This window comes from Cygnus atratus, chromosome 1 (genome assembly GCF_013377495.2).
Source record: "Cygnus atratus isolate AKBS03 ecotype Queensland, Australia chromosome 1, CAtr_DNAZoo_HiC_assembly, whole genome shotgun sequence".
In the NCBI taxonomy this organism is placed as follows: Eukaryota; Metazoa; Chordata; class Aves; order Anseriformes; family Anatidae; genus Cygnus; species Cygnus atratus.
Window position 1 is genome coordinate 208,570,918 of NC_066362.1, and position 26,658 is coordinate 208,597,575.

Below are 26,658 nucleotides of genomic sequence, written 5' to 3' on the forward strand. Positions count from 1 at the left end.
AGGCTGTCCAACTCTGGTGTCGCCGCCTCTGCTGCCCCCTCTCTACCCTTTCCAGTTCCACTGCTGAGAACTGCACCTTTCTGCATCATAAAAGACAAACATCTCCATCAACCTCTGTGCTCCTTCTTTTGCATGTTGTCCCTCAACAGCCTTGGAGTCTCACTCTCCACACAGCCTACGGGGCTCAGCACCTTCAGTTTGGCTCCCGAGAATTCAGCTTCAGCTGAAGTCAGCCCACCCCGGGGCACATGGGGGGCCTCACTGCTCCATGGTTTGGCATCGGATCTCTAAGTGGGCTTCCAGTAAACCCCAGTGTCTGACCGGCCTGCAAATATCTCTTGGTTTTTAGACTCAGCCATTAGACAATAGCATTAGCCATGTTTCTTTCTATATTGCAGGGATCATTTGGTTTTAATGTGCATTTTACCACTACTTTATACTCTTGAATTCTGGCAGATGTGAAATACTACAGCTGCCTTGTACATCAAATCAATGTAAACACAATGAGAATATGGCAAGAGAAGATGAATGTTAGTACATTATTAAACAATATTTCCTGTATGATGTTTGGAGGCAAAACCTATTTGTTTATTTATTTTTATTACATTACCTGAGAGGCTGCACTTAAAAATTCAGAGTGGTGTACTGCCCATGAAATTGATATCCGTTACACACCATCTTCTCCTGCTCAGTGGAATGAATTTCTCATTTTGTTGCCCAAGATGTTGGCTCACATGATTCTGTGATGCCAGCTTTTATGTCTTACCTTTACACAGTGGAAATAAAATGGGCTTAAAAAGAGAAAAGAAAAAGAAAATGTTAAAAGTATTGTTATGTTGCCTGTTAGGTAGTAGATCTGAAGAAAAAAATGGCTTTTCATTTCACAGTTCAGAATTTAATCATTTGTCAAAATATAAATTACAACATTTTGAACCAATACTTTTTTGGATTTCTTCTGAAAACAAGCAGCCTGGAAACAGAGTTTAAAGTAACCCAAAATATTTGATTTCACTTTCAATGATAAGAAACTGCAGCATCATACATAATGTAGGCAAAAAACATCATCTGCTACAAAGGCAGGTGATTTCAGCCTTCTTTCCTTGATCACTCAGTAGAGACTGCAAAGAGGTGAACTGCGGCACAGTGCACACAAACACGCTTTATATAAGCATCTTTTGTGAATGGTTTGGGGCTTATGACCATGACCTTTGGTCTCTCATCCAGGCTTCATGCTGAGCAAGGTGGTTCTTGCTTTTGCATTTGGCATGCACAATGTCCTGCCTTCCTGAACAGCAGCGAAACGGTCCTTGCACACCTCAGAGTCACTTACACCCTGGCATCAGCTTATATTAATTAACCATGGTGCATAGAAATATAAGCAAAGTCTGTGGTCCATCAGCAGTCCAGAGAAAGAAAAACATCCTTTTATGTATGTGAGGAAATATTCAAAATCTGCAGGATACCACTGTGAGAAGAAAGTCAAATGTTGATGCTGCTGAGCCAGCCTGCACGCTGCAGGTGGCTGGCTCCTCCAAAAGCACAGGACCAGAGGTAGCTGTTGCAACTCATGAACGGTTTTTATAAATAATTTTTTTTTTACTTCTTCATTAAGTCTGCTTCTGTCTGCTAGAGATACAGAGTCTAACAGCTTATGATAGCAATGGCCTAAACTAGCCCTCTTGTGCAACGAAGTGCTGCAGGAGCCAGGTACCAAGGAAGGCTGCTCAGCCTGGACCACCTACCTGCAGTGCCAAGCCAGCTGGCTTGCACGTGCGCTAACAAAGTGTCATCTCCCTGGTGTTTGACCTGCTGAACCTTGCTCTCCAGTTGGTTCAATGCACTGGCAATCAGCTTTCCGTGGTAGATCATAGAAACATGGAATCATTAAGGTTGGAAAAGACCTTCAAGATCACCTGGCCCAACCACCCCCTACCACCAATGTCACCCACTAAACCATGTCCCCAAGCACCACGTCCAACCTTTCCTTGAACACCCCCAGGGAAGGTGACTCCACCACCTCCCTGGGAAACCCGTCCCAATGCCTGACTGCTCTTTCTGAGAAGAAGTGTCTCCTAATTTCCAGCCGAAACCCTGGCACAACTTGAGGCCATTCTCTCTAGTCCTATCACTGTTCGCATTCGCTGTGATGCCTGTACCAAATGTACACAGACCGCTGCACTGACATTCAGGAGCAATCCCAGGGGGGCACTGTGCCTCCCCACTGCTGCTCCACCGTGCTTTGCCTGCATCTAAATAATGAGCTTCCAAGTCGTACAGTGATGGGTGCCACTGACCAACTGCAGCCAAATGCAGACAGCAAGGTCCATTACACTTTCCCTGCCAGCTCTTAGTAATTAAACAATATATGACGGTCTTGCTTGCAATTAATTTCTCCAACGGTCTTTGAGTCAAGAGCTGGGTAACCTAAGGACTAAATGGCCCTATACCTGGCATCGGGTTCTGAAAACTGCAATATTTTTTCCAATCAACTGCATGCACGGAATTCCTATTCCATATGGCACATCAGGAGACAGTCTGGCCTTTTCAGTGTCCTTTAGCACATGGTAAACTGGACGGCCTCAAGGTTATATTTGATATTGTGCAGCTGAGATTGTGAACAGAGAGGTAAAAAAGTGGACCCAGAAGCATACACATGAATCAAATTACTCTCTTACTTGCATACAAAGCAGCAGACAACTCATTGAAAAGTAGACATTTCCACCCATGGCAAGCTAAGTGTTTTTGAGGCAAGCTAAGATTGCTGATAGAAATTATATTAAGCATTCATTCCCCCTAAAATCAGGAAAGCTTAATTTGCAATAGGTTAATTCATTCACGTACCAGGCAACATCTCCCATCTGCAAGTAGGTTTGTGCACATGGACCAAAGGGACTTCCCTCTCCAGACCTGTCAGCGTGTCTCTTGCAAGCAAGCCTTTTTTTTTTTTTTTTTTTTTTCAGCCATTTCAGTTTCAGCCTTGCAGCCTCTTGCATGGCACCACAGGGTCCTGAGCCCTTGTATCTTGTGTTTGCCCTTGCTCCCTCCATTCATGTTACCTTGTATGCTGACCTTTTTGTCCTTCTGTTGCTAAACCCCATCATTTACACCAATAAAAGAATGGAAATTCATCAGGATAATATCGCAAAACAACATCTGGACTTGTCCCTGACCAGCCTCAATCAGCTGCAGCCCCTCTGTAGGGGCTGTGAACCCCAGGAGCTAGACCCAGACATCTGATCAGTGGTGAAAAATGCTCTCTTCTGGGTGCTCTGGAGGCATCAGCAGTGGTTTGCAGACCCACACAGTCTCCACCTGGTTCCTGTGAGCTTTTCTCACTTTCTGATTTCAGTGAGCCTCTCTACCCATGTTCCCCACGCCAGAGACGCCAGTCCTCCCCTCTCCACCCAGAGGCTTTGTGCTTCCTTGTGATCCAAGGCCCAGTGGCTGACTGGAGACCTGAATCTGGCCACCTAATGCAGTTAGGACGTTGTGCACAGTGAAGCACTCTGCTCCCTCCCCTCCTCTGAGTACTGGCACTACTGCAGTCTTCAGTGTTTCCAATGCTCCCATCTCCTTCCTCAGCTGTCAGCATGCACTGCCTGCTGGCTTACACCACCCTGTGTATCCCTTTGATGCAAACACCTGAATCTTTGTGGTCTAGGTCTGGTTATCCCCAGTCCCATCACCATCAGCCAAGAGGGATTCCCAGCTGGCACAATGACGACTAAGGCTGATTTCTGCAAGAGAACCTACAAGGGGGCAGTTTTCTCAGGGAAAGACTTGCCCAAGGTTCATCCACAAGCGCTGCCTGGTGCAATGTGTACCCCAAGGCATGGCACAAGTGCCACATGCAGGCATGTCCGCTGCCTTTGGACAGAACCCCTGGGCTTTCTGTCTTCTTCCTGTGGCTCTCAGCTTTTCCTCATAAAAGTTTCAGTTCATCCCACAGTGGCAGGTCCATTTCTGTCTGCAGAGTGCAGGTGACGTGTGCAAGGTCACGGTTCTCTCCCTCCTAGATCAAATGTCCATGGTAAGTCTTGTGGTGACCTGGGGTGGGCAAGGAGGACGCAATAGGAGTAGGCTGCGGTGTGTTGTGGTCCCTCCCAGGCTGTGCCCAGAGAAGAGAGACACTGGCTTCTCAGTGCAGTAGGAGGGTCTGGTGGAACTGTGACACTGACAGCACTGCACCTGAGCTGCTCACCACCTCTGGCAATGCACGTTTGGGATTGGTGTAGCCTGAGTCTTTCAACTCTAATGGAGATAACAAAACAAAATCACACTCTTCACCTTATAAGCACTTCCATTTGCAGCATCATTTTCAGAGCGGCCTTGTGCTGACATTGCCTGCCCCATGTCTGCCCTGGACGATGAGCTAGACCACAGGCAGGCACTGCCAGCTGAGCCTGTGCAGTTCCCACAGCCCAGGCAGGCAGATTCAGATCTGGCTGTGTCTGGACACAGTGTGACAAATGTAAATTGAAACATGTCTACAGTTTGGTAACTACTACAGAAAGTGATTACAAACTGAGGAGAAATAAGGCTTAACGTATGTTAGTGCTGGCTCAGGACCTGTTCCAGTTTAGCAGGTGTCTGAGCAGGCAAGATTGCTCACCCGTGCAACTCACTGGCATTTCTGGAGGTGTTGACAGAGTTGCAAATTAAGGCCCAGTGCTTGATTTCACCTGAGTTTTGACCTCTATTAATTCAAACTGCTAGAACAGTATTGATGGAAGTGGGTTTGCATTGTTTTGCTGAAGCAATGCAAAGTCCCTGGTGACGTGGGCTCAGTGGGGTCCCACTGGTGGGATCCTGCCAGACCGTGCATGTCCTTTTGCTCATGCTGAAATTGCAGGGGACGATTCCTCCTGAACCTTTCTGCAGAGGCTACTTGGCCAGTGGCACTGCTGTGTCAGTGCCGCAGGTCTACCACCTGAACTTAAAGTGTTTTATTGATCAGCAAGGTGCTGTTTATTCACTTCTGCAGCTGTCCAGTAAAATCGCTCCTTTATCATTTCTACAGAAGCCATCTTCAGGGCACCATGCACATTCCTAAAATAAACCTACTGAGAAATATTAGCCCAGACTTGACTCATGCAAGGAGATTTTTGTGCTTTGCATAAAGATGAGAGACATGCAGAATTTTCGGTGCCCAAATTAGTGGTTTGACCTAATGCAAATTAAACACTGGAAACCAAAGCCAAACTTAGATTAGTTTTCTTACGTCAACACTATATCACTAATTTCTGGCAAAAAGAAAGGCATCATCTCTGTTTTATGAGGGAAATAGTGACAACGCTGTAAAAATGTAGTTTGCTGAGTGCTGTAGCACCAGTTTCCTTTTCCCTGGCAGCTTCTGTGCCTGCGCTGGATCATCCTCACGGCAGGTCTGGAAGGAGCCAAGTGAGACTTGATCAGATTTGAAACTGAGACAGGTTTTTGGTTTTTTTAATTATTTGTTGAAATCTAGGATACACAGTACAACAAAGAATGTCAGTATCTGCATGAATCAGAAAGAGAGGTATCAAGTGCTAAAACAAAAGTTTGGGGGCAGTTTTCATTATAAGAGATCAGGCTTAAGGCACAGCAGCTGCTGGACTTCGATGATTTCTCAAGGGCTTGTTTACATTGACTTTTCCTGGTATTGTAAAAGCTTTCAGATTTTTATTTAAAAAAAAAAAAAAAAAAAGCAAGCATTTCTGTGTAGTGAAGCAAGAATTGGGCAACAGAACAGGTGCACTTTAAAGGCTTCTTTTGAGGACCTAAGTCAATCTGTATCAGCTGTGTTTCTTGTGTTTTGTATGTGGCCTTTGAATCCCACTTGTCTGATGCATTCTGTGAGTGTCAGAGGCAAGTACACCACAGGATCACAGCGTGGCTAAGGCTGGGGCGCCCCTGGGTGCCGCTGCTCGCCCCCTGCCCCAGCAGGGCCCCGCAGAGCCGCTCGCCCAGCCCCACGTCCCGGCGGCTGCTGGAGACCCCGCGGAGGAGCCCCCAGCCCCTCTCCGGGCAGCCTGTGCCAGGGCTCCGGCGCCCGCCCGGCACAGCAGTGCTGCCTGGGGCCCAGAGGGCACCTCCCGGGCTCCAGGCTGGGCCCGGGGCCTCTGCTCCTGGCCCTGGGCACCCCTGGCGAGAGCCCGGCTCCGGCCTCTGCGCAGCTCCCCGCAGGCCCCGGCAGCCGCGGGGGAGCTCCCCCAGAGCCTCCTCCTCTCCAGGCCGAGCAGCCCCAGCTCTCGCAGCCTCTCCTCACGGCAGAGGTGCTCCAGGCCCTCCCGCACCTCGGGGCCCTGCGCTGGGCTTTCGCCACCAGCTCCAGGCCTCTCTCGCCCCGGGAGCACCCCACGAGCAGCCTCCCCAGTGCAGAGCAGAGCAGAGGGGTAGGATCCTCTGTCGCTGGTTTTCCTGATCTCAACCAAGACCAGATCCCTGAAGTGGTAAGTGTTGTGCACACACTAACTGGAGTTCAAGCTGTAAGGAGACAAGTAGCAAACAAGCACAAGAAAACAGACTATATTATGGCTTTTCCCAACTCATCCTGGTGATTATTTTGTCTGTGCTACATGGATCTGGTAGATACCATTCTGTGATTCTCCTTAGGCTCACCCTCATGGCCAACACCTACCCGAATGTCCATGCAGTGTCAAACCCCATTGCCTACAGTGCTAGGGCTAAGCAGATCTACTAACAGCTTGATCTGGACACACCACGCTGCTGGGACTCATGCTATGATGCCTCTGACAAAATGTATGTAGTCCTTGTGGCCATCATCCCTGTCGCCTGTCCACATCTTCATTTCCATGTATGACATTGACTTCCTTGGCAAAAGAGTATGATTGTTGGTTAGTGGCAGTCCTGGAAAAAAAAAAAAAAAAAACAGCAGGAAAAAATCAGACAATTTTGTTGAGACATCAGAGTAGAGACTGCTGCATTCTGTTACAGGAGAGAGATGCACCTCTTGAAGTAGTGGTTCAGGCAGGAGGTGTCAATGCTTTCTCCAAGTACAGCAAAGCAAACCCTAGCAATGGGAAAGAGCTGGCTGATAGTGTGATAGTATGACTGAGAAAGAATGGGCATGACACAGGTCAAACTGAGGGAACTGACAGGAGTAAATTCTAGCAGGTACCATAAGGGTGAAGCCAAACTGAATTGTCCACAGCTGTCCTTGTATTGCTGTAATTGAAAACAATAGCTTATGCACCACAGGTGCTGGAAAAAAAAAATCTCATATAAAAGAGAAGGCATATTACATAAAAGCAATAAATGTCATGCCTTTATTAATAAGAAACCAATATTAGCAGAAACTGATCATAAAAGAAGGCATTTGCAAGAGCAAAGGAGGAAAACGCTCAGTGTGTGATCTACAAACCTAGTAAATACTCAGGCTGAAGCTGGTGTTTGTATTTGCAGACACTCTGTCTAGACCATCTGCAACAACTCTAAAGCCTGGACAAGGTCTGATACCTGCCAAGCAGCTAATGGGGGCTTCAGTTCAGCTCTGGGGAGATGTAGTTCAGCACTGTCTCTCTCCAGAACCAGCACTCCTCCTGTACCCTCCCTAATGCAGCTTGGATACTACTGCTCACCACTTTCAATCAGCACATAGAATCATGAAGGTTGGAAAAGACCACACTCACTGACAAAGAGTCCCTCCCCAGCGTTCCTGCAGCCCTCTTTAGGTATTGGAAGGCCACTGTAAAGTCTCCCTGGAGCCGTCCCTTCTCTAGGCTGAACAACCCCAACTCCCTCACCCTGTCTTTGTAGGAAAGACACATCCAGCACCTTGATCATCTTTGTGGCCCTCCTCTGGACTTGCTGTAATACATCCATGTCTTTCTTGTGCTGGGAGCCCCAGAGCTGAACACAGTACTGCAGGTGGGGTCTCACGAGAGTGGAGCAGAGGGGGAGAATCTCCTCCCTCACTCTGCTGCCACACTTCTTTTGATATGGCCAGGATACAGTTGGCTCTCTGAGCTGCAAGTGCAGCTCCATGCTAACCTGCAGTACTTGCATTTATTTCAGTGTTTTCCCTTTGGGAGACTTTTTTGTTTCTGTGAATTTTAATAACAAAGCAATTCCTGTAATGAACTCCATTAGACAGTTGTGATTAGAACAAGTTTATTATACACCTTGTCCCTTGACTCCAGAGCAGACAGCTGTGATAAGGATCTCACCATCACACTACAGTGAAAGCTGCCTGCCTCCAGCTTGTTGAGGATTCCCCACAAGTGACATTGCTGGGGTGGGTTCTCCCTTCTTTGTTCCTTCTCTCTCTGCAGCCAGTTAGAGAGCCTGTCTTTTATCTTTTTCTTACATTTTCTATAAACTGTTAGGGAAAGTGTTGCAGGGGATGCATTGTGCTCCACATTTATGGTTGCCAAGAGGGAGGATTTGGGTGGGCTTCAAGTCCCACTGAGGTATTCATTACTTTCTCATAGTGACATCTCATTCTTATTCTTGCAGAAAATGAACTGAGGGGCAGAGAAACACTTTCATGAACTTCTCTTTTATCTGTTGCATCCGCACCCCATACACGATGGGGTTCAGCAGGGGGGGGAAGAGCACGTACAGGTTGGCCAGTAGAATGTGGACATGGTGCGGGATTTCCTGACCAAAGCGGTGTGTTAAAATAGTGAAAAAAGCAGGAATATAGAAAAGAAATATAACACAAACATGAGACACACAGGTATTGAAAGCCTTGTGTCGGGCAGTCCTGGAAAGGAGTCTGAATAATGCCTGTAGAATTAAGACATAGGAGACAGCAATGAGCACAACATCTAGCACTATTGCTGCGAAAGGCACTGCAAGGCCATACAGAATATTGATGGAGATGTCCGCGCAGGCCAGCCGGGCGATGCCCATGTGCTCGCAGTAGGTGTGCGGGATGACATTGTGCCCGCAGAAGGGCAGGCGCTTCAGCAGGAATACACACGGGAAAATGATGCAAAAACTTCTCAGCAAAGCCACCAGCCCTGTTTTGACAACAGCTGACTGCGTCAGCACAGCCGCGTAGCGCAGGGGGTAGCAGATGGCCACAAACCGGTCAAAGGCCATGGCCAGCAGGATCACAGACTCCGCCGAGAAACTGAAGTGCAGGAAGAACATCTGGGTCAGGCAGGCGCCGAAGGAGATCTCCCCTGCACTGAACCAGAACAGAGCCAGCATCTTGGGCACAGTCGTGGTTGACAGCATCAGGTCAGTGACAGCCAACATGGACAAGAAGAGGTACATGGGCTGGTGGAGGCTTCGTTCTGTCCTCACAACAAACAGCAGGGCACCATTTCCCAGCAGGGCAGCCAGATACATGGAGCAGAAGGGGATCGAGATCCAGATGTGTGACTTCTCCATGCCCGGGATGCCAGCCAAGATGAAAGTTGCTGGAGTCAAGCTGCTAAGGTTGAATGGTGGCATAAGCTGCACCTGAAAGCAAAGACAGAAAGCACTGCAGAATGTTATTTCACATGCTCAAGCTCTTCCACCGCTATCAAATGCCAGTATCACCTCTGCTGATCAGCTAACAGCCACAGCAGGTATCCACCCCAATTACAAAGACCTGTGGTCTGCAACATATTGCAGCAGGTACTTATACTCATGTACTCCTACTATGTGTATGTGACAGTGTCCAGATTTTCTCTTCACTTGATTTTAAGATGATGTAAGTGTATTTTTCTTCCAAGTAGACCAGGCTGAATGGAGACAGAATCAACCCATACTGCACAAATACCTTAAACCAATGGACTATCAGTCTGGAGTAGAGAGAGTAAGTCATGCAACACAAGAGGAAGGTCAAGTGCTTGCGCTTGCAAGGATGCACGAGATATTCTTGGGCATCAGGACCTGCAGAAGGGATAATTGGGAGTTTCAGGTACATGGACTCGCATGAGTTTAGGACAAAATTAACTCTAGGATTGAAGTTGGCTGCCCATTCTCCGTCCTCATCTCCAGACTTCTGTCTCCCTTTCCTTTTGGCTTTAGGACTGAAAAGTTTCTGGTTTGGCTCACTCTGCACCTCACTGTCAGTGCAAGCCGAGTGGAAATAAAATCTAACCAGGCACTTGGAAAGCCTCTTGGGTCAGGGGAAGACCCTGAGCTGGAGTTCCCCCAGCAGCCAAGGACAGGGCTGCACCGCTGCCCTGCAGAGGGTCTGAAGGAGGCTGGGTCACCCCCAGACTTGCACAAGTTAGAGTGGGATGCCTCTCTTTTTCAGCAGCTTGTGCAATAGTCAGTCAGCTCTTAAATGCCAAGACTCAAAATAGGAATTACCCATAGTGCAACTGAGATGAACAAGTGTTGCAAGTACTTAAAACCATACCCCTGTGAGGTTACTGCATACGGAAATATTGACTCCATGTATGAGAAAGCAATTGCATTTTTAAAGATGGAGTTGGTTCCCAGCTTATGCTCAGAGGCACACAGTTTCGTGTCCAAGGAACCTGCTCCATAGAAACAACATAACAGTGGATAGTCTTTAAAAAATAGTGAAGATAAAAACTATCTAGTGCTGTAAATGAATTAAAGCAATTCATTATAGATATTGCATGAAATAAAAATAGATGCGGCGTGTTAACAGATGGAAAACACTACTAATGCTAATAGTATATATACTCTGTGCTGTTATACTAAAAGCTAGTCACCTCTTGCCAAACTCCAGATGTTGAACTGCAGATAAACAGGGGCCCGTTGCACCTGCAGGTTGGGATCACAGCGCAGCCAGAAGCTCTGTGCCAGAGGGACCTCTCAGCAGCAGACCCTTCCTAGCTTAGTCACCACTGTCAAGCTGCACTAACACAGCTTGTGCTGTACAGCACAAAAGACGTGTCTTCTATAACTACCTCCAAGCAGTTCCTTGAAACCTTTTATTCCTAAAATCTTTTTAGCTTAACTTAACTAAATGCAATAACTTGAAATACTGACATTCCCACAGAGCTGCCTGAGAATTACAAAGAGGTCTGATCTCTTGTCATTGTGGCAGAAGCAAGGGCTCTGACTGAGGACACAGCTGTCCTGGTTTCAGCTGGGATAGAGTTAATTTTCTTCAGAGTAACTCTTTGTACTGTGTTTTGGATTTAGGGTGAGAACAGTGCTGATAACACACCAATGTTTCAGTTGTTGCTGAGCAGTGCTTCTGCAGAGCCAAGGACTTCTGTGCTTCTCACACTGCCCTGCCAGTGAGGGGGCTGCGGGTGCACAAGGAGCTGGGAGAGGACAGAACTAGGAAAGCTGACCCCAACTGGCCAAAGGGATATCCCATGCCATGTGGCATCCCATGGAAATATAAAACTGGGGGGCTGGCTGAGGTGGGGGGCAGCCACTGCTCGGGGTTCAGCTGGGCATCAGTTGGCGGGTGCTCAACGATTGCATTGTGCGTCGATTGCTTTGCTTATTCTTGGCTTTGTATTATTTTCTTCTCTTTCTTATTAAACTGGTCATAACTCAACCCACGAGTTCTCGCACTTTTACCTTTTTTTTTTTTTTTTTTTGAGTCTCTCCCCCACCCACCGCAGGGGAGAGCAGACAGCTACAAGGTGTGCTGCCTGCCCGGTTACACCACAGCAGCGGCTTCACAGAGCTGCAGAGGGGGAGTGGATGGAGCCCCCGCCCCAGGGGCAGCCTTCACAAAGCTCCAGCCTTTGGAAGGGAGCCGGGGACACAGAACAGGGCAGGGGAAAACAGTCTGCTAGTGACTTACTGTCTCCAGATGAGAGAATGAAAATAACACAAATGTTTTCCCTCTTGGCCTGAGCACATCCACAGCTCTCCCGCGGCAGGGAGACGCTCAGTGCTGCAGCTGTCCCAGGTCGGTGCACACTGCAGTGCCCCACGGACATCACCCTGCATGGGGCTCGCTCCTGCCCCGCCACCTCAGCCTCGCTCCCAAAACCTGTTATCTCAGCTTAAGAGCAGCCGATCTGGCTGGCCAATGAGGGAAGGTGCTTCACCAGGTTATTGCGAACTGGGGATGTGGCCCCTCCATCCTAGCGACCCCCTGGCCCCAAGCATGCAGCGCAAGCAGCTCACCAGATCCTCAACCCCGCAGCAGCGCGGGTCCGTGGCAGCAGCCAGGCAGGGCTGCAGCGTGGAGCCCTTGTACCGGCTGCACGGCGCCCGGGTGGAGGCACTGCACCCACTGCATCACGCCAAAAGTGCCCTGCAGCCACCAGCGGCACGGGGATCTTGCCCCAGGTCCCTCATGCATCACACACGTTACAAGCACGTCGCTCAGTGCAGACAGGTCCCCAGTGCCCAGACCAGCACCTGCACAATTATACCTGTGCCATTTGCACAGCCTGTCCCCAGGGCCCTGGCTGGACTGTCACAATGTCACTGCAGCCAGCAGCAAACCACAGACAGTCTTCGGAAAAGCAGGCACAATGAGTTCTAAGAGTTCTGTGGCTTATCCAAAGTGCCAAGCAGCCAGACATACAAACTCGGTGCAGTTACTTTTGCAAATAGTTTAACATGTATTTATAAATAACAACCTGCTTTTTGAATAGATTATTGGGCATGATACATAATGCCCTCAGTGATTACTGCAATAAAGGAATTTGGAGAAGTTCCATAAAGCAATGAGAGACAGCCATGGGCTGCACTCCTGGACGGGATGGGGGATGTGGGAGGACGAGCTTGGGAACCTTGCTCACATGAGTGACCGGACTCTGCCCCACCTCCCTGGCCCTGGTCAGTGGAGACCCTCTGCAGCCCCTCAGGAACTTCACACACAGGGTGAGCAGTACATTAGTCTGTAGGAACTGTTTTCTGCAGGCTGAATCATTTCAGTACAAAGTAGCCTACAAGCAGGGGCAGCTGTGGATGTCACAGACTCAGCAGCACACCCACACCTGGAGTAAGATTTTGATCACAAAAAAAATAATTCCACGGGAGCAATGATGGAGTGCAGCATTCAAGGTACATAGCCCCCCAGACACAAGTGCCTCAGTGCTCTGGCTTGTTCAGGAGGCAGGCACTGGGACTGCTGCACCCCGAGGGCTCCAGAGGGGCCGGCATCCCGGCTGGGGACCAGAGCACAGTCACTGCGCGGGGGGGGGGACAGGGGCAGACCTGGGAGTGGGCTGCAGGAGCCCCTTCAGTGCTGGTGCCACCTCGTGTCACAAACCCTACCACCTGTGTTTTCTGGTGCCCAGGCACCTTTAAAGAAGCCCAGCTCTCGGGATGAGGATGGGCTTGCTAACAAGGCAGACAGCTGATTTTTGTCAGCCTAGCTGCCTCTGAGAACAAGGAGAGGAGATGTGGAAGCAATGGTGGAGTCTTTGCTGTCCTGCAAGCACAGATGGTTCTTATGCTCCCTGCTACACAGACTACAAGGGATCATACTCCTCCAGCAACTCCCAGCTCACACCAAACATCCCATTCAGAAGCTGAGCAAAGCCAGGGGGACATTTTTGTTGGGGGAAAAAAAAATCCGTATTTGGTGACATTTCATGTGCCATGAGTTCCTCCCAGGTTTACCCCAAAATAATTATAAGAAAACAAAGTAAAAATGTGTTTAAAATTGTAAAGTAATTTAGCACTTTATTGTAAATGAAACCCTAAAAATGCTTGAATTTGAAACATGAGCATTTTAATGGAATACTTTGTTCCAACAGCCTTTTGTGTTTAAGTGTTCACCATTTTTAAAGCTTCTGCGATGCTCTATTCTGTCCTGCCTCATTCCAGCCACTCATCTAGAGGGACACAGGTGTCTTATAAGTCCCATGTCATATCTACCAGCCCCATGTGGATGTCTCAGATGCCCAAGGGCATCTCAGGTGGTGTTGGGCTCCTCCAGTTGAACACTGAGCTGTGCCAGCATCTCTACAGGCTGCAGGAGGAGGCTGGATGCACAATTCACATCAAATTTTTACATTTACATTTATATTTCACCACCTGCACCTACCTCACTCCATCATCAGCCATGGATGAACAGCCCAGGACAGGCCGCACGAGCTCTGTGCATGTGTTCAGCTTCACGAGACCTTAGCAGCAGATGTTTCATCTGACTCCATGCGCATGGTCCAAAGCAGAGACGTTTCACAGCAGCATGGTCCCAAAGCAGCAGTGGCAGTGTTTACCACCAAGGAAATTTGCAGATTCTTGACCTCATGCAAGCAGCATGCCTCAGGCCACAGCTGCTGCATGGGGACCCCAAAAAGCCAGGGGCAACCAGCACCACCAGCACCTGGCATCAATCACATCTCTATGGCTGAAGCTGAGACTGGCTTCTTGAGGGAGGGATGAGCTAAAGTCCACCAGCAGGCAGGCAACTTGTCAGCTACCACCAGAGGCAGCTGCTGCTGCAGGGGATTGGCTTTATCATGTCAGGTCAGATGAGGCACACCTGCTGGCATAGGCACCATCAGCATGGGGTCTGCTATAGGGGGGACATTTTCCAGCCACAGTCCATCAAGCACCCAGCCCATCTCCCCAGACCAATCCTCCAACCACCTCCAGAAAGGTGAAGAGAGGAGAAAGGAGAAACAAGATGCAAAATAGCAAGCAGGGATAAAACACGGAAAGTCTAAATTTGTTACTGGCTGCAGAGCCATAGAGGGGGAGGAGGAGGAAAAAGAAATGAGTAGAAAACCTCTCATGGGACATTTTGTAAAGGAAGGATGCTGGAAGAGAAACATTTGCAAAAGAAATGAGTGGGAAACCTGGAGCCAGAGGAAGGAGACTCATTGCTTGGATGCAAGGGCAGAGAAGGGAAGGGCAGGAGCAGGAGGGGAGGGAAGGGATGGGACTGGAGCAGAACTGGGCAGAGGTGCTGAAGGGCAGGGTCTGGGCTGATCCTGACCCTGCTCACCCAGGGCAGACCTGGGAGAAGGGATGAAGCTCCAGACAAGCACAGCCCCAGCTGCTCCATCTCCCTAACACCACAGTTTTGAGTCATTATAGGCAAGTCTGCAGCATCAAACCTCAAACCCCTAAAGCTCCCAATCAGTTATCATGTTTTGTGTTATAAAGACAAGGCTTTAAAAAGCATTATGGCTGCATATGGCACCACCCTGTGCACTGCCTCAGGCTCACACACAGCAAAGCAAAAGGGACAAGACTTACAAAGAGACAGCCCTGATCCCAAGGAATGGTTTGCAGAAGATATCTTAATCCCTGGTGCTGTGGGTGACATTGGGGAAAGCACAAAGGGTTTGGGATTTGCTGATCAGAGAAACTCTTATCTAGTGCATGAAACTAAAAACTGTGCGACAATAGGTGGGTAGAAACCAGCTGTGAACATATTCAGGATGAAAAGCTAGGTTATAACCATCATGGATAGTTGCCATAATCCTCACCATAACCCTTGGACTTCACTCCCAGAGGAGAAGCAGTGGCAGAAATGACAAATTGACTTTCAAAACAGTTTGCTCAGCAGAGGAAAAGCTGATGCCTGCAGTGGCAGGGATGAGGCTGGGTGGCTCAGATACTCCCTGCCTCTCTCCTTTAGGGCCTTTACAAAAAAACAAACAAACAAACAGCTGTCAAAGTGCCACCATTTGTTTTGGAGTCCATATGGGAGCCATGCTCATTTATCATCTGGTCTTCAGCATTAGTGCAACAAAGCTGGTGAAAGGTCTAGAGAACAAGTCTTATGAGGAATGGCTGAGGGAAGTAGGGTTATTTAATCTAGAGAAAAGGAGACTCGGGGGAGACCTTATCACTCTCTACAACTACCTCAAAGGAGGTTGTAGTGGGGTGGGGATCGGTCTCTTCTCCCAAGCAGCAAGCAATAGGACAAGAGGAAATGGCCTCAAGTTGCACCAGGGGACCTTTAGGCTGGATATTAAGAAAAATTTATTCACTGAACGGGTTGTGGAAGAGGCTTCCCAGGAAAGTGTTTGAGTCACCATCCCTGGAGGTCTTCAAAAGACATGTAGATGTGGTGCTTAGGGACATGGTTTAGTGGTTGACCTGGCAGTGCTAGGTTAACGGTTGGACTTGATGGTCTTAGAGGTCTTTTCCAACCTGAATGATTCTACGATACTATGATCTCCAGAGCTCAGTTCCTAACCTGTAAAAAATGTATATTTTACCTCCCTGGTGTCTTTTGCTGGCATGTTTTTCACCTGCATACACATCTGGACTCTGTATCTATCTTATCATATCTGTAAATGGGTAGCACCACATTCAGGTAGGGCCTTCACTGTTTCACAGCAGAGAACGCCTCATTTCTGAATGCAAGATGTCCTTGCAGCTAAGAGGGAATTAATTCTCATAGATTGAAGAATGCTACAGCACACAACTTCTTTGTATGCACCTTGCTACCTTTAGTGTAAGATGAGACTGAAACGCAATGATCAACAAACAAGGCTCATCATTTGGATGAACCAGTTATGGTATCTTGTTTGATGACGGTGCTTTTGCCAGTATCTCAGCTGCTGCATTGATCTCACCTTCTGCATCCATCAGAGCCTGCAAGTTTGCACGTTGGTCCTGGAAGCCCATGGCATGGAGCTGCTGCATTTGTCTCTCATATCTGATCTGTGGTGCTTGCTCGTCCATCTCTGTCTGGTCTTCTTCTTCACCCTGTTCTGACACCAAACTTACATCATCCTCAGACTCATTGCTTTGTGTCGAGTCGTCCATGCTTTCCAGATCCAGCTCCACGTGCGAGTCCCCCAAACTCAGCATGAAATCTGGTGCCTCTGTGGTGAGGATCTGTAATCCCAGCTGGACCTGCAGCAATGCCTGCAGCGCCCTGGGGTTTCTCAGCAAGGACGAAATCTCAGCGTTCTCCATCTCTGGTGGTAGCTGCTGTGCACTTTGATCTTGAGGTGGAGAGTTTTCATTTCTTGATGTATGATCGCTATTCAGCAGCATTTGTGCTGGACCGTTGGGGTTTGTTAACGCATCCTCCAGGTTTTGCATGAGTTCTGCATTTCCTGTTAGCTGCTGGACCATGCTCTGGGCCTCCCCTGAGTTGGAGACCACCACACCTGCTGCAGGACCCAAACTCAGCACAATAAGACTCTCGTCTGTGCCGCTGTTTGCCAATTGTCCATCGCAGTCACATACAATATCACTGGCTCTGTTGGACTGCAGAGCCCATGGGTTGGGTAATGGCCTCCGGTTTTCAGTCCGGGCTGGTAGCTGGGCTCCATTCAGGGACAGGTTACTGTCTGGTGGAGCAAACAAGTTGTTGCCTATCTGTGCCTGCACAGCATCCAGGATGGGCTCCTCAATTTCCCTGTAGAGCTGCTCCAGAGCACTGTACCCACCAGGGATGCTTTCGAGGTTGTTCATGGCCAGATCATGGTTCCTTACCATCTCTTGCATTACAGCAGGGCTGCTGTAGGCCTCTAATATTTCCCTTATAGTGTGTGGGTTGGTGAGAATGTGACCAATCTCAGGATTTTGCTCAGCCAGCTGCTGCACCTGAGGGTTGGACATGATGATGTCCCTGACAAGGCTGGCATTGGCAAGGATGTTCTGCACAAAGGTACTCTGCGCCACCTCGCTTATCAAGCCATGCACAAACACATCTTGTCCTTCAATGCTACTCACCAAGTCCGACACATCTGTTGAGTCCAGGCCTAGGATATTTACACCTGTCACCCCAAGGAGGAACCCTTGCAAAAACGTGTTGTTGTTGATGGTGTTCAGATCCAGCTCTGAACTGAGGATCCTAGACATGAGTTCTTTCATGGTCTGCACCACTATTTCCTGGCCAGACATCAACAGCTCAGACAAATTCTGATGGCTCAGGCCTGGGTTTTGCAGATCAGATATGCTTTCCAAGAAGAACAAATTGGAATTACTGCGGCTGGGAGGCTGCATCAGGGTGGTTGCAGCTCCTTGATCTGGCAGGCCCTCCTGTGGTCTCTTTTGGGACCTGATGACAAGGTGGATGCTGACCCCATTGTGGACTCCGTACTGGCTCAGAGTATCTTGATCTTTGAGGACTTTTCCAGCAAATATCAGCACCAGGAGATTAGGGGGAGTTTTAAAACGCTTGGCAATGTCTTCCTTAAACTCCTGGATGGTGCTGCTCTGAGCAACCTCAAACTGCTCCTTCTGTTTGAGGGTTTTTACAGTCACTTTGATGACATCTGAGGAATCCATGGTGACAAGAGGCTGACTATCCCCTTTGCTTTCAGACATGGTGGCTTTGAGATCGGGGCTGTGCTTCGCTCTGTCAGAAAGCAGAGGCACTGGCAAAAGGTGGGAAGCAACGGGGGGCAATGGCTGCCAGCTGAAACAAGGGGTGGTAGTGGTGCCTGCTATGGTGACAGCTTCCAGGAGGGAGCAGTGACAAGGGGACAAGGACCACCTCTCCCCACAGTGCGCCCAGAGTGCACATACCAGCCAGATGTTGCACAGCTGCTCCCCTTGCTCAGTGCCCCAGGGGTCCCCCCATCTTCCTTGTCCCGTCCCCTTGCCCACGCAGCCCTGCCACGCTGCCAGCCCCGTGTTGTGACATCACGCTGGTGTCAGAGTGACCAGCAGGGCACGGGGAGGGGGCACCTCCCCTGGAGACGAGCTTGGGCACCCTCACCTCTGCCATGCACATCCAACCGGGTCTCAGGGACACAGAGAGACTGCAACGCGGGAAAATTTGGGCTGAGGGGACTCCAGGACCACTTCCACCACTTCAGTGCACCGGCCTGGTGCAGGCTGGCCCCACCAGCCCTGCTGTGACGCTGCCAGGACCGCTGAGCACCCCTCCCACCAGCTTTGCTTCAGGAACACACTGGTGCCTGCCAGCCTTTGTGTCCCATCGAGGCTTTGCTGCCAGCCCTGTATATGCACACCCGGGTCAGCACTGTCCCCCCACAGACTCCTGGCAGTGCCACCTCCATGCCAGCCACCCCTCTGAGTACAGCTGTCTGAGCAGGGCACACCCCCTTCCTCAGCCCGAGCCCGGGGCATCCTCCCCTCTTCAGCCAGGAAACACCACCACCACCAAGTGCACCTCACTCAGTTGTGAAAGCCAATGCTTGTTTCAAAACAAAGCCAAAAGGAGGTAAATTTCTCCTTTCATCCCATTCTTTATTTCCCGCTTATATGGTGCTTGGAAAAACTTCTCACTGTTCCCAGGCTGCTGCTCAGTTTCTTCATCAGCAAACTTCAGAGACTAACTTTCATAGAGCCAATATGAAAATCCAGGTGCATATCAGAACTACAGCTTCACTTGTTGAGTCTTTTTTTTCATAGCCTTTAGGTTATTTGATGTTAATATCAATTTTATAAATTACAAAGTATTTTTTTAACCAAAAAAAAAAAAAAAAAGTCATCCATTTGTAGAGCTTGTTTCACACCTGAAGGACACTAACCATGTCACCTGGTAACTCCCTGAAGGATGCGGTATGGTTTCTGCTTCTGGACAGAATGCCAGGTGAAGAGCACATCCAGAGCTCCAGCACACTTGCTTGCAGTAACAAAGAGCTCCTCTGCAATTATTTGTTTGACCAAACTGTGCTGGCACACACACCCCTACTGGCGCAAGCTTGCTCTCTCCATCACTCCACTGGCACCCATATCCTCCAATTTGCCACCACGCAGCACAGCTCCATGTTAAAAGGCTCACACAGCTCACCCCTGCTGCACCCCCTGGAGCAATCTGGCAGTCTCACAGCTGGGATATTCCTTCCTATCTGCATCCCAGATTTATTCTAAATGCCAATAATGCGCCTGTGTAGTGCGCCTCTCCGCTAATAAATCAGGAGATAAGTAAATCTGGGATGAAACTTAGAAGGATGGACTTTCCCAGCCACTCTTGCATTTCCCTCCCCATCAAGGAGAGCCCTTAACCTAAGCAGCTTTGGTTCTTCCTGGAATTTAATTTCTGGAGCTTGCTGGTCTTGGAGACTACCCCAGGAACTGCCTGTGGTTTTACAGCATGTTAGAAGCTGTTGCTCCTCCTCAGACATTGTTCATACCGGGGGGGGGGGGCAGGGGGGAGGATTTTCTTGACCTAGAATTGCTGTTTGCAGCTTGTGCAGAGTTTCTGGTGCCCCCCTGGGCCCACAAACAGCATGAACCATGGAACCAACTGGTGCGTCCACCACAGGGAGCTGCAGACCTTGCTTATCTGTGACCAAGCCTGGGAGGTCTTTGTGTTAGAGACTGCTGCCAGCCCTTCTGAGTTCTAGGTTTGCTGGAAAAAAATTGTCATCCTCTGTGTGATTTTTTGCTGTTCCGCATCCTCGGTGGAGAGCGCAGACAGTGCCGCCTGCTGGGACCCCCACAGCAGCAAGGGCATCATCCTCCTTGTGGGGATGAGTAGCCATGGGGGGACACCGTGACCTGGTGGGACATGCTTCAGTAACCTCCTGCCACAGCCGTCTCTGCTCCCACCCAGGACAGTGCTCGAGCAACAGCCTGGCCCCAGCAGGTGAGCGGTGCTGCTGCAGGCACCTCCACTGGCACCCGCGGTGCTGCTGCTGGCACAGGGGCTGGTGGTGCTCAGGGGAGCACAGCTTTGTACCAGATAACTTCCATTCTCCACATGGGCATATTATCTGGATTGGGATAGTCACTGTTGGAAAATCCACTGTTGCTCTCAGGAGCTTCTCACAGCAGTTAATTATTCTCACTATTCAAAATAAAGCTCTTACTTTTAATCAGAATATGTCTGGCTTCATTTTCCACTCATTCAAATTCATCCTTCTCAAGGGCATTACAATGATGCTCAGCATCAGATGGTTTCTCCTGGGACAGCCATTCTGCAGTGAAGATGCCTCTACATCTCTTCAGGAATTAATGTTTTGCTCCCATTACAGATCAAGTATTTTCTCCAGCACTTGCGCAATATGTCTGTTGTGCCTCCCTCCCCTCCAGACATCTCTGCTGTTTTCCAAGTCATGACCCCAGACCAGCAGGCAGGACCACAGCACCACTCCCACCACGAGCCACTCCAGCCCCTCGCTGAGTGCGCAGCCCACCTTCACCTGCTCCTCCCTGGGCAGCCAATTCAAGGCTGAAGCAACCTGTGGGTTCGTGTGAGCCACAGGCAGGTGAGCCAGGCTAGAATTCACCTGCTTGTCTTCCACCAAGCCCAGCAATGGGGATTATTTGGGAAATTCATGTAAACGTTGCTAGTCAGAAGTGCTTTGTTCCCTGAGCTTGTGCTGTGCAGACAGCATCCCTGAAGTGCCCCAGCCACCAGAGCAGAGCTCTGGGTCCAGCCCTTGCCCTGCACTGCACTGCACCCCATCAGCGCTGTGCCTCTGGTCATCGCTGAGGCTGCTCTCCTGCGCTGGTCAGGCTCCTGTGGGTTTGGAGATGAAATGTCTCCCCCCAGACTCACGGGCACTGAGCACCCACCACGGCTAGCACAGGTGAGCATGGGTGGGTCTGCTCAGTGGGCTCAGAGGAGTTGGCTGTGACACCCAGCAGTTCCTAGGGCCGAAGGTTTATTTCTCGCAGCCTTTAACTCCGCTGGGGTCACCCCACCTCATCTTTCTCAACACAACCCTGTGAGATGCCCTGCTTTCCTACTCCTTACAAGGGGACACTGAACCAGCTCTCAGACGTTACTGTTGCTGAGCAAAGCTGCTCAAAGTGCTGTTTTCTCCCAGTGCTCTCCCCCTCATTTTGTCCCTGTCTTTATCGCAGGGCCCCTCTGCAGCTGTTGCACAGGGACTGGGCAGTGCTGGGGTGTGCTGGGGAAGGAGCGGGGTCCCTCCGGGAAGCATCCACAGCTTCAGCCACCCTGTTCCCTCCCCACCCCAAGGAGGGGGCTCCAGCACGCACACATGGCCCTTCCCAGCCTCCCAACAGTTTTCAGAAATGTGCTCCTGGGCATTGGCAGAAGGATGTGAGAGCAGGCTGAGAGGAACACAGACCTTCATCGCCACCATCGCCCCTGCACAGCTGTGGGAACACCCTGGGACATGGCCTGTCAGCCAAGCATCACTCAAAGAGCCCCCACCAAAGTGCTCCTTCCCTCAGCCCCCCACGTTTCCCCAGAGGGGAAGGGGCTGCAGCTCCTTCTCTGCACCTCCTGCACCTGGCTCCTCCCGAGCATGACTTTGCATCCACCTCTATTGACTTGACTGTGTAACAGCCTCTCCTTTGTCAACAGTATGGCTATGTTGGTCTTTGCATCATCTAAAAACCTCATTAGCAATGATTTTATACTTGTCTCTACACAACTGATAAAATCATATATAGTATCAGACCTGGTGTCCAATCCCTGCTGAATCTCCCCAGAAATATATAGAAAACAAGCTCTCAGTGGGGAACTATCACTGCATCAAGACCTTGCAGTTAGCCAAACTCCATTAACAACTTCTTTATTTATAAGTAGGCATATCATTTGTTTCTTTGACTATCTGTTTGTTATAATGACTTATTTATCTAAATGTTGTGGGGAAAAAAAATAAAAAATACAGTGTTATTCAGCCCTCGGGTAACTTTATCACCCAAATACGGAAGTCATTGGAAAATGAAATGACATGATTCTATGGAAACTAAGCATCAGAAATAAGTACTGATTGCCACGGATCGCGTTCTTGCCTTTTCGCGCTTTATTGATTAAGTCTCATATTCACTTTTCCATTACTTTATTTGGAGCTGATGTCAAACTGAGCAGTGTCAAATTCCTCTGATCATCCCATTTCTCCTTTTCAGTACTGGAACATGGCAGAAGGAGTTGCTTTTCTTCTGTTTTTCTGAGCCTGGCATCAACTGAGGAAGCCTTGCAGGCCTGGTGGCTCCTCCACCAGGCCCTCTGGGCTGCCTGCCCACAAGTCGCCTGGACCTGACCCCAGCTCCCAAAGGCCATGGATGGGATAAGTGCAGCTGAAAATGTAAATGAAAATACTGACAGGCAGAGCCTGCCTTGCAAAGTGCACCGTGACTACTCACTACACAGCGTGAGGAGCTCTGGAGGTGTTGCTGGAGGTGCCAGTGAACAGCTACGCCCCCCTGCCTGAGACCCCCAGGCTGAGGAGGTGAACCACGTGCTCCCGGATCGGCCGCATCCTCACCCCATACACGATGGGGTTGAGCATTGGTGGGACCACCACGTAGAGGTTGGCCAGCAAGATGAGGACATGTCGAGGGACCTGGTGGCCGAAGCGGTGCACTAGGAAGGAGAAGAAGGCTGGTATGTAAAACATGGTGATGATGCAGAGGTGGGAGCTGCAGGTGTGCAGGGCCTTAGGGGAGGCACGTGAGGAAGGCAGCCCCCAGAGGGACCTGAGGATCAGTGTGTAGGACACAGCGATGGAGACCATGTCCAAGCCGGCCGAGAGGAAGCCTGCGGCCACCCCGTACCAGACATTGATGGAGATGTCGGCGCAGGCCAGGCGGGCCACGCCGATGTGCTCGCAGTAGGTGTGCGGCATGATGCTGTGCCCACAGTAGGGCAGCCGCTTGAGGAGGAAGATGGCAGGGAACATGATGCAGAAGCTCCTGGCCAAGGCCGCCACACCGACCTTCACCACAACGGAGCGCGTCAGGATGGCCGAGTACCGCAGCGGGTCGCAGATGGCGATGTAGCGATCAAAGGCCATCGCCAGCAAGACGGCCGACTCCGCCACAAAAACAAAATAGACGGAGAACATCTGTGCCAGGCAGCCATTGAAGGAGATATGGGTGGAGAGAGACCAGAGGACACCGAGGGTTTTGGGTACGGTGGCAGTGGACAACAGCAGGTCGCACACTGCCAACATGCACAGGAAAATGTACATGGGCTGGTGGAGGCTGTGCTCCTTCACGATGGTGACCAGCAGGACAGTGTTCCCAAGGAGGGCAGCAGTGTACATCAAGCAGACCAGGATGGAGATCCAGGTGTGAGACTTCTCCATCCCGGGTATTCCCACCAAGATGAAGAATGCAGGGTGGGACCCTGACAGGTTCGTCACCCGCATGACTCAGTGCAATGCTTCAAGTTTTTTCTTGCTTGCTGTTGCTGTGTAATTATAGGAAGAAAGGCTCTGAGAGCAGCTAAACGGTGCCCAGGATACAAACAGGAGCTGAGCTCGTGAGTATCACTGCTCAGGGCTCAGACACTTACCTTATGAACCATATTCTGTCCAGAAGTGCTAAATACTGGGCAGTTTGGGCCATCAGGATTTCCCTCCATTATTCAAGTCCCCTCACTGGAGCTTGGCAGCCTCATTTCTGGTCTTTGAGTGTTTGAAGTTAGGAGAATCTTCTGCCTCCAACTGCCTGCAGCTGCTGGGAACTAGAGCAAAATATGCAGAAGATGTGCTTCTGAGTCATCAGTCACAGGGATGCCTCTCTGGGAGACATTTTTGGATAGGATCATAATTTATGTTGTAACTGAAAAATCTTCAGGGTTGGAAATATTTTTAGGAGAATTCCCTACTCTTCTATGACTGCCACAAATGAGGCATGTGCAGTGTCCATCCTGCTCAGGGATCCTGTTTGAAGAGCACCCAGCTTCAGGGAGTCAGAGCGGTTTGGAAGCTACCGATGAAATCAGGACACAAGGAGCCTGGTTCAGTCCTGTCCTTCTTGGCTGCCCGTACAAAAGCTCTGTCTGTAATTCTGTAATGGCATGAGCTCGCTCCTCTGCACGCAAGGCACATGAAAGGCAGGGGAGAGCCCTTTCCATCCCAAATGCTCTGCTTCATGAAGGATCCCCAGACTGTAGTGTCTGCTCAGCCAGGTATCTGGAGAAATCCTCATCAGATAAACAAAGATGCAATTAAAAGCCACACGCAGCATGGCATTGTTATTATCAAAGTGTCCAGGGTCTGAAGGGACTTTACAGTGCCACGAGGAGTAAGGAGCTGTGTGTCAGGGGCTTCCGCCTCCTGTCTTATGCCCACAGAGCACAAACTAGGGCTCTGAGCTGCTGTTGGTTTGCAGGGTGCTGTTGAGCCAGCACTATGAACAAAGACTGATACCTTCTGAACCGCCTGGCACTGGGGACTGCTATTTTAGATGATATGGAAAATTTACAGGTGAACTTCTGCAGTAGCTCCGAGCCAGTGCTCTTCAGGTATTAGGTGGTCACCAGTCAGACCCCACGCTGTCCTGCAGTGGTTATACTGTGTCCAGCACTGACAGTTGTGCTCCTAGCTCCATCCCAAGAGCACTGCGGTTGTCACCAGCTTCTTGTCCCCAGGTAGTGCTAATTGGGTGGGGACTGCACGAGCCCTGAAGACCTCTGGGTTGTCCCCAGAGCAGCCTTGGTGAATCAGCTGAAGCATTCCCCCCCACACCCCCCAAACATGACAGCTTGTGCAAAATCACTGCCTGCTGCTCCTGACTCCTGAAGGCTTCCCAGGGCCATAGGATCATAGAAACATAGAATCATTATGGTTGGTCCAACTGTCCCCCAACCACCAGTATCACCCACTAAACCATGTCCCTAAGCACCACGTCCAACCTTTCCTTGAACATCCCCAGGGACGGTGACACCACCACTTCCCTGGGCAACCAATTCCAATGCCTGACCGCTCTTGCTGAGAAGAAATGTCTCCTCATTTCCAGACTGAACCTCCCCTGGCACAACTTGAGGCCATTCCCTCTGGTCCTATCACTGGTTACCTGTGAGAAGAGGCCGACCCCCAGCTCACCACCCTTTCCTTTCAGGCAGTTGCAGAGAGCAATAAGGTCTGCCCTGAGCCTCCTCTTCTCCAGACCAAACCCCCCCAGGTCCCTCAGCCGCTCCTCACAGGACTTGTGTCCCAGGCCCTTCCCCAGCTTCGGAGCCCTTCTCTGGACACGCTCCAGGGCCTCGATGTCCTTCTGGTAGTGAGGGGCCCAAAGCTGAACCCAGCACTCGAGGTGCGGCCTCACCAGAGCAGAGCCCAGGGGGACGAGCACCTCCCTGCTCCTGCTGGCTGCACTACTCCTGACACAAGCCAGGATGCTGTTGGCCTTCTTGGCCACCTGAGCACACTGCTGGCTCATGTTCAGGCGAGCATTAATCAGCACCCCCAGATCCTTTTCCTCTGCACAGCTTTCCAGCCACTCTGCCCCAAGCCGGTGGCGCTGCATGGGGTTGTTGTGGCCAAAGGGCAGGACCCGGCACTGAGCCATGTTGAACCTCATCCCTTGGCCTCTGCCCATTGACCCAACCTGTCCAGGTCCCTCTGCAGGGCCTTCCTACCCTCCAGCAGATCAACACTTCCCCCCAACTCGGTGTCATCTGCAGACTTACTGCGCGTGCACTCAATTCCCTCATCCAAATCATCAATAAAGATATTAAAGACGATGGACCCCAACACCGACCCCTGGGGAACGCCACGGGTGACTGGTTGCCAGCTGGATTTCACTCCGTTCACCACTACTCTCTGGGCCCAGTCGCCCAGCCAGTTTTTAACCCAGCAAGGAGTGTACCTGTCCATGCCATGGGCTGCCAGCTTCTCCAGAATACCGTGGGAGACCGTGTCAACGGCCGTGCTGAAGTCTAGGTAGACTACATCAACAGCCTTTCCCTCATCCACCAGGCGGGTCACCTGGTCATAGAAGGAGATGAGGTTGGTCAGGCATGACTTGCCTTGCAGGAACCCATGCTGACTGGGCCTGATCCCCTGGCTGTCCCACACATGCTGTGCAAATCCACTCAAGATGACCTGTTCCATCACCTTCCCTGGCACCAAGGTGAGGCTGAGACCTCAGTGGCCATAGAGGTGCCAGCAGGGGCAAACCAGGTCCTGTCCATCACATGTGAGTTTGGAAGTCATTGTCACACCTGGACTGAAAGTGCTTGGTGAGCAGGTCCTGTTTCAGCTTTTTGTGGCACAC

At 50.2% G+C, this 26,658-nt stretch overlaps 3 protein-coding genes across 3 annotated transcripts; all 3 read right to left on the bottom strand.

Annotated features, from left to right (window-relative positions):
* Positions 1-8,445: 8,445 nt before the first annotated feature.
* Positions 8,446-9,408, bottom strand: LOC118259762 (olfactory receptor 52B2-like). The gene has a single exon (XM_035569517.2). It carries the CDS (start codon positions 9,403-9,405, stop codon positions 8,446-8,448), a length of 960 nt encoding a protein of 319 aa, XP_035425410.1. The 5' UTR covers positions 9,406-9,408.
* A 6,909-nt stretch (positions 9,409-16,317) lies between these two features.
* LOC118259780 (ubiquilin-1-like) lies at positions 16,318-18,087 on the bottom strand. The gene is made up of 2 exons (XM_035569543.1): positions 17,732-18,087; positions 16,318-17,611 (listed from the first exon to the last, which is right to left on the bottom strand). The coding sequence occupies exons 1-2, from the start codon at positions 18,085-18,087 to the stop codon at positions 16,318-16,320; spliced, it is 1,650 nt and encodes a 549-aa protein (XP_035425436.1).
* Positions 18,088-22,847: 4,760 nt separating this feature from the next.
* On the bottom strand, positions 22,848-23,804 carry LOC118259779 (olfactory receptor 52B2-like). The gene has a single exon (XM_035569542.1). It carries the CDS (start codon positions 23,802-23,804, stop codon positions 22,848-22,850), a length of 957 nt encoding a protein of 318 aa, XP_035425435.1.
* Positions 23,805-26,658: the final 2,854 nt, after the last annotated feature.

Excerpts from the sequence above, each read along its gene's own strand:
- LOC118259780 (XM_035569543.1), bottom strand. The coding sequence starts at position 18,087 with ATGTCTGAAAGCAAAGGGGATAGTCAGCCTCTTGTCACCATGGATTCC. Across the intron at positions 17,612-17,731 it reads AGCCGCAGTAATTCCAATTT|GATCCTCAGTTCAGAGCTGG; the intron begins GTTCTTCTTGGA and ends ACTCATGTCTAG.
- LOC118259762 (XM_035569517.2), bottom strand. The coding sequence starts at position 9,405 with ATGCCACCATTCAACCTTAGCAGCTTGACTCCAGCAACTTTCATCTTG.
- LOC118259779 (XM_035569542.1), bottom strand. The coding sequence starts at position 23,804 with ATGCGGGTGACGAACCTGTCAGGGTCCCACCCTGCATTCTTCATCTTG.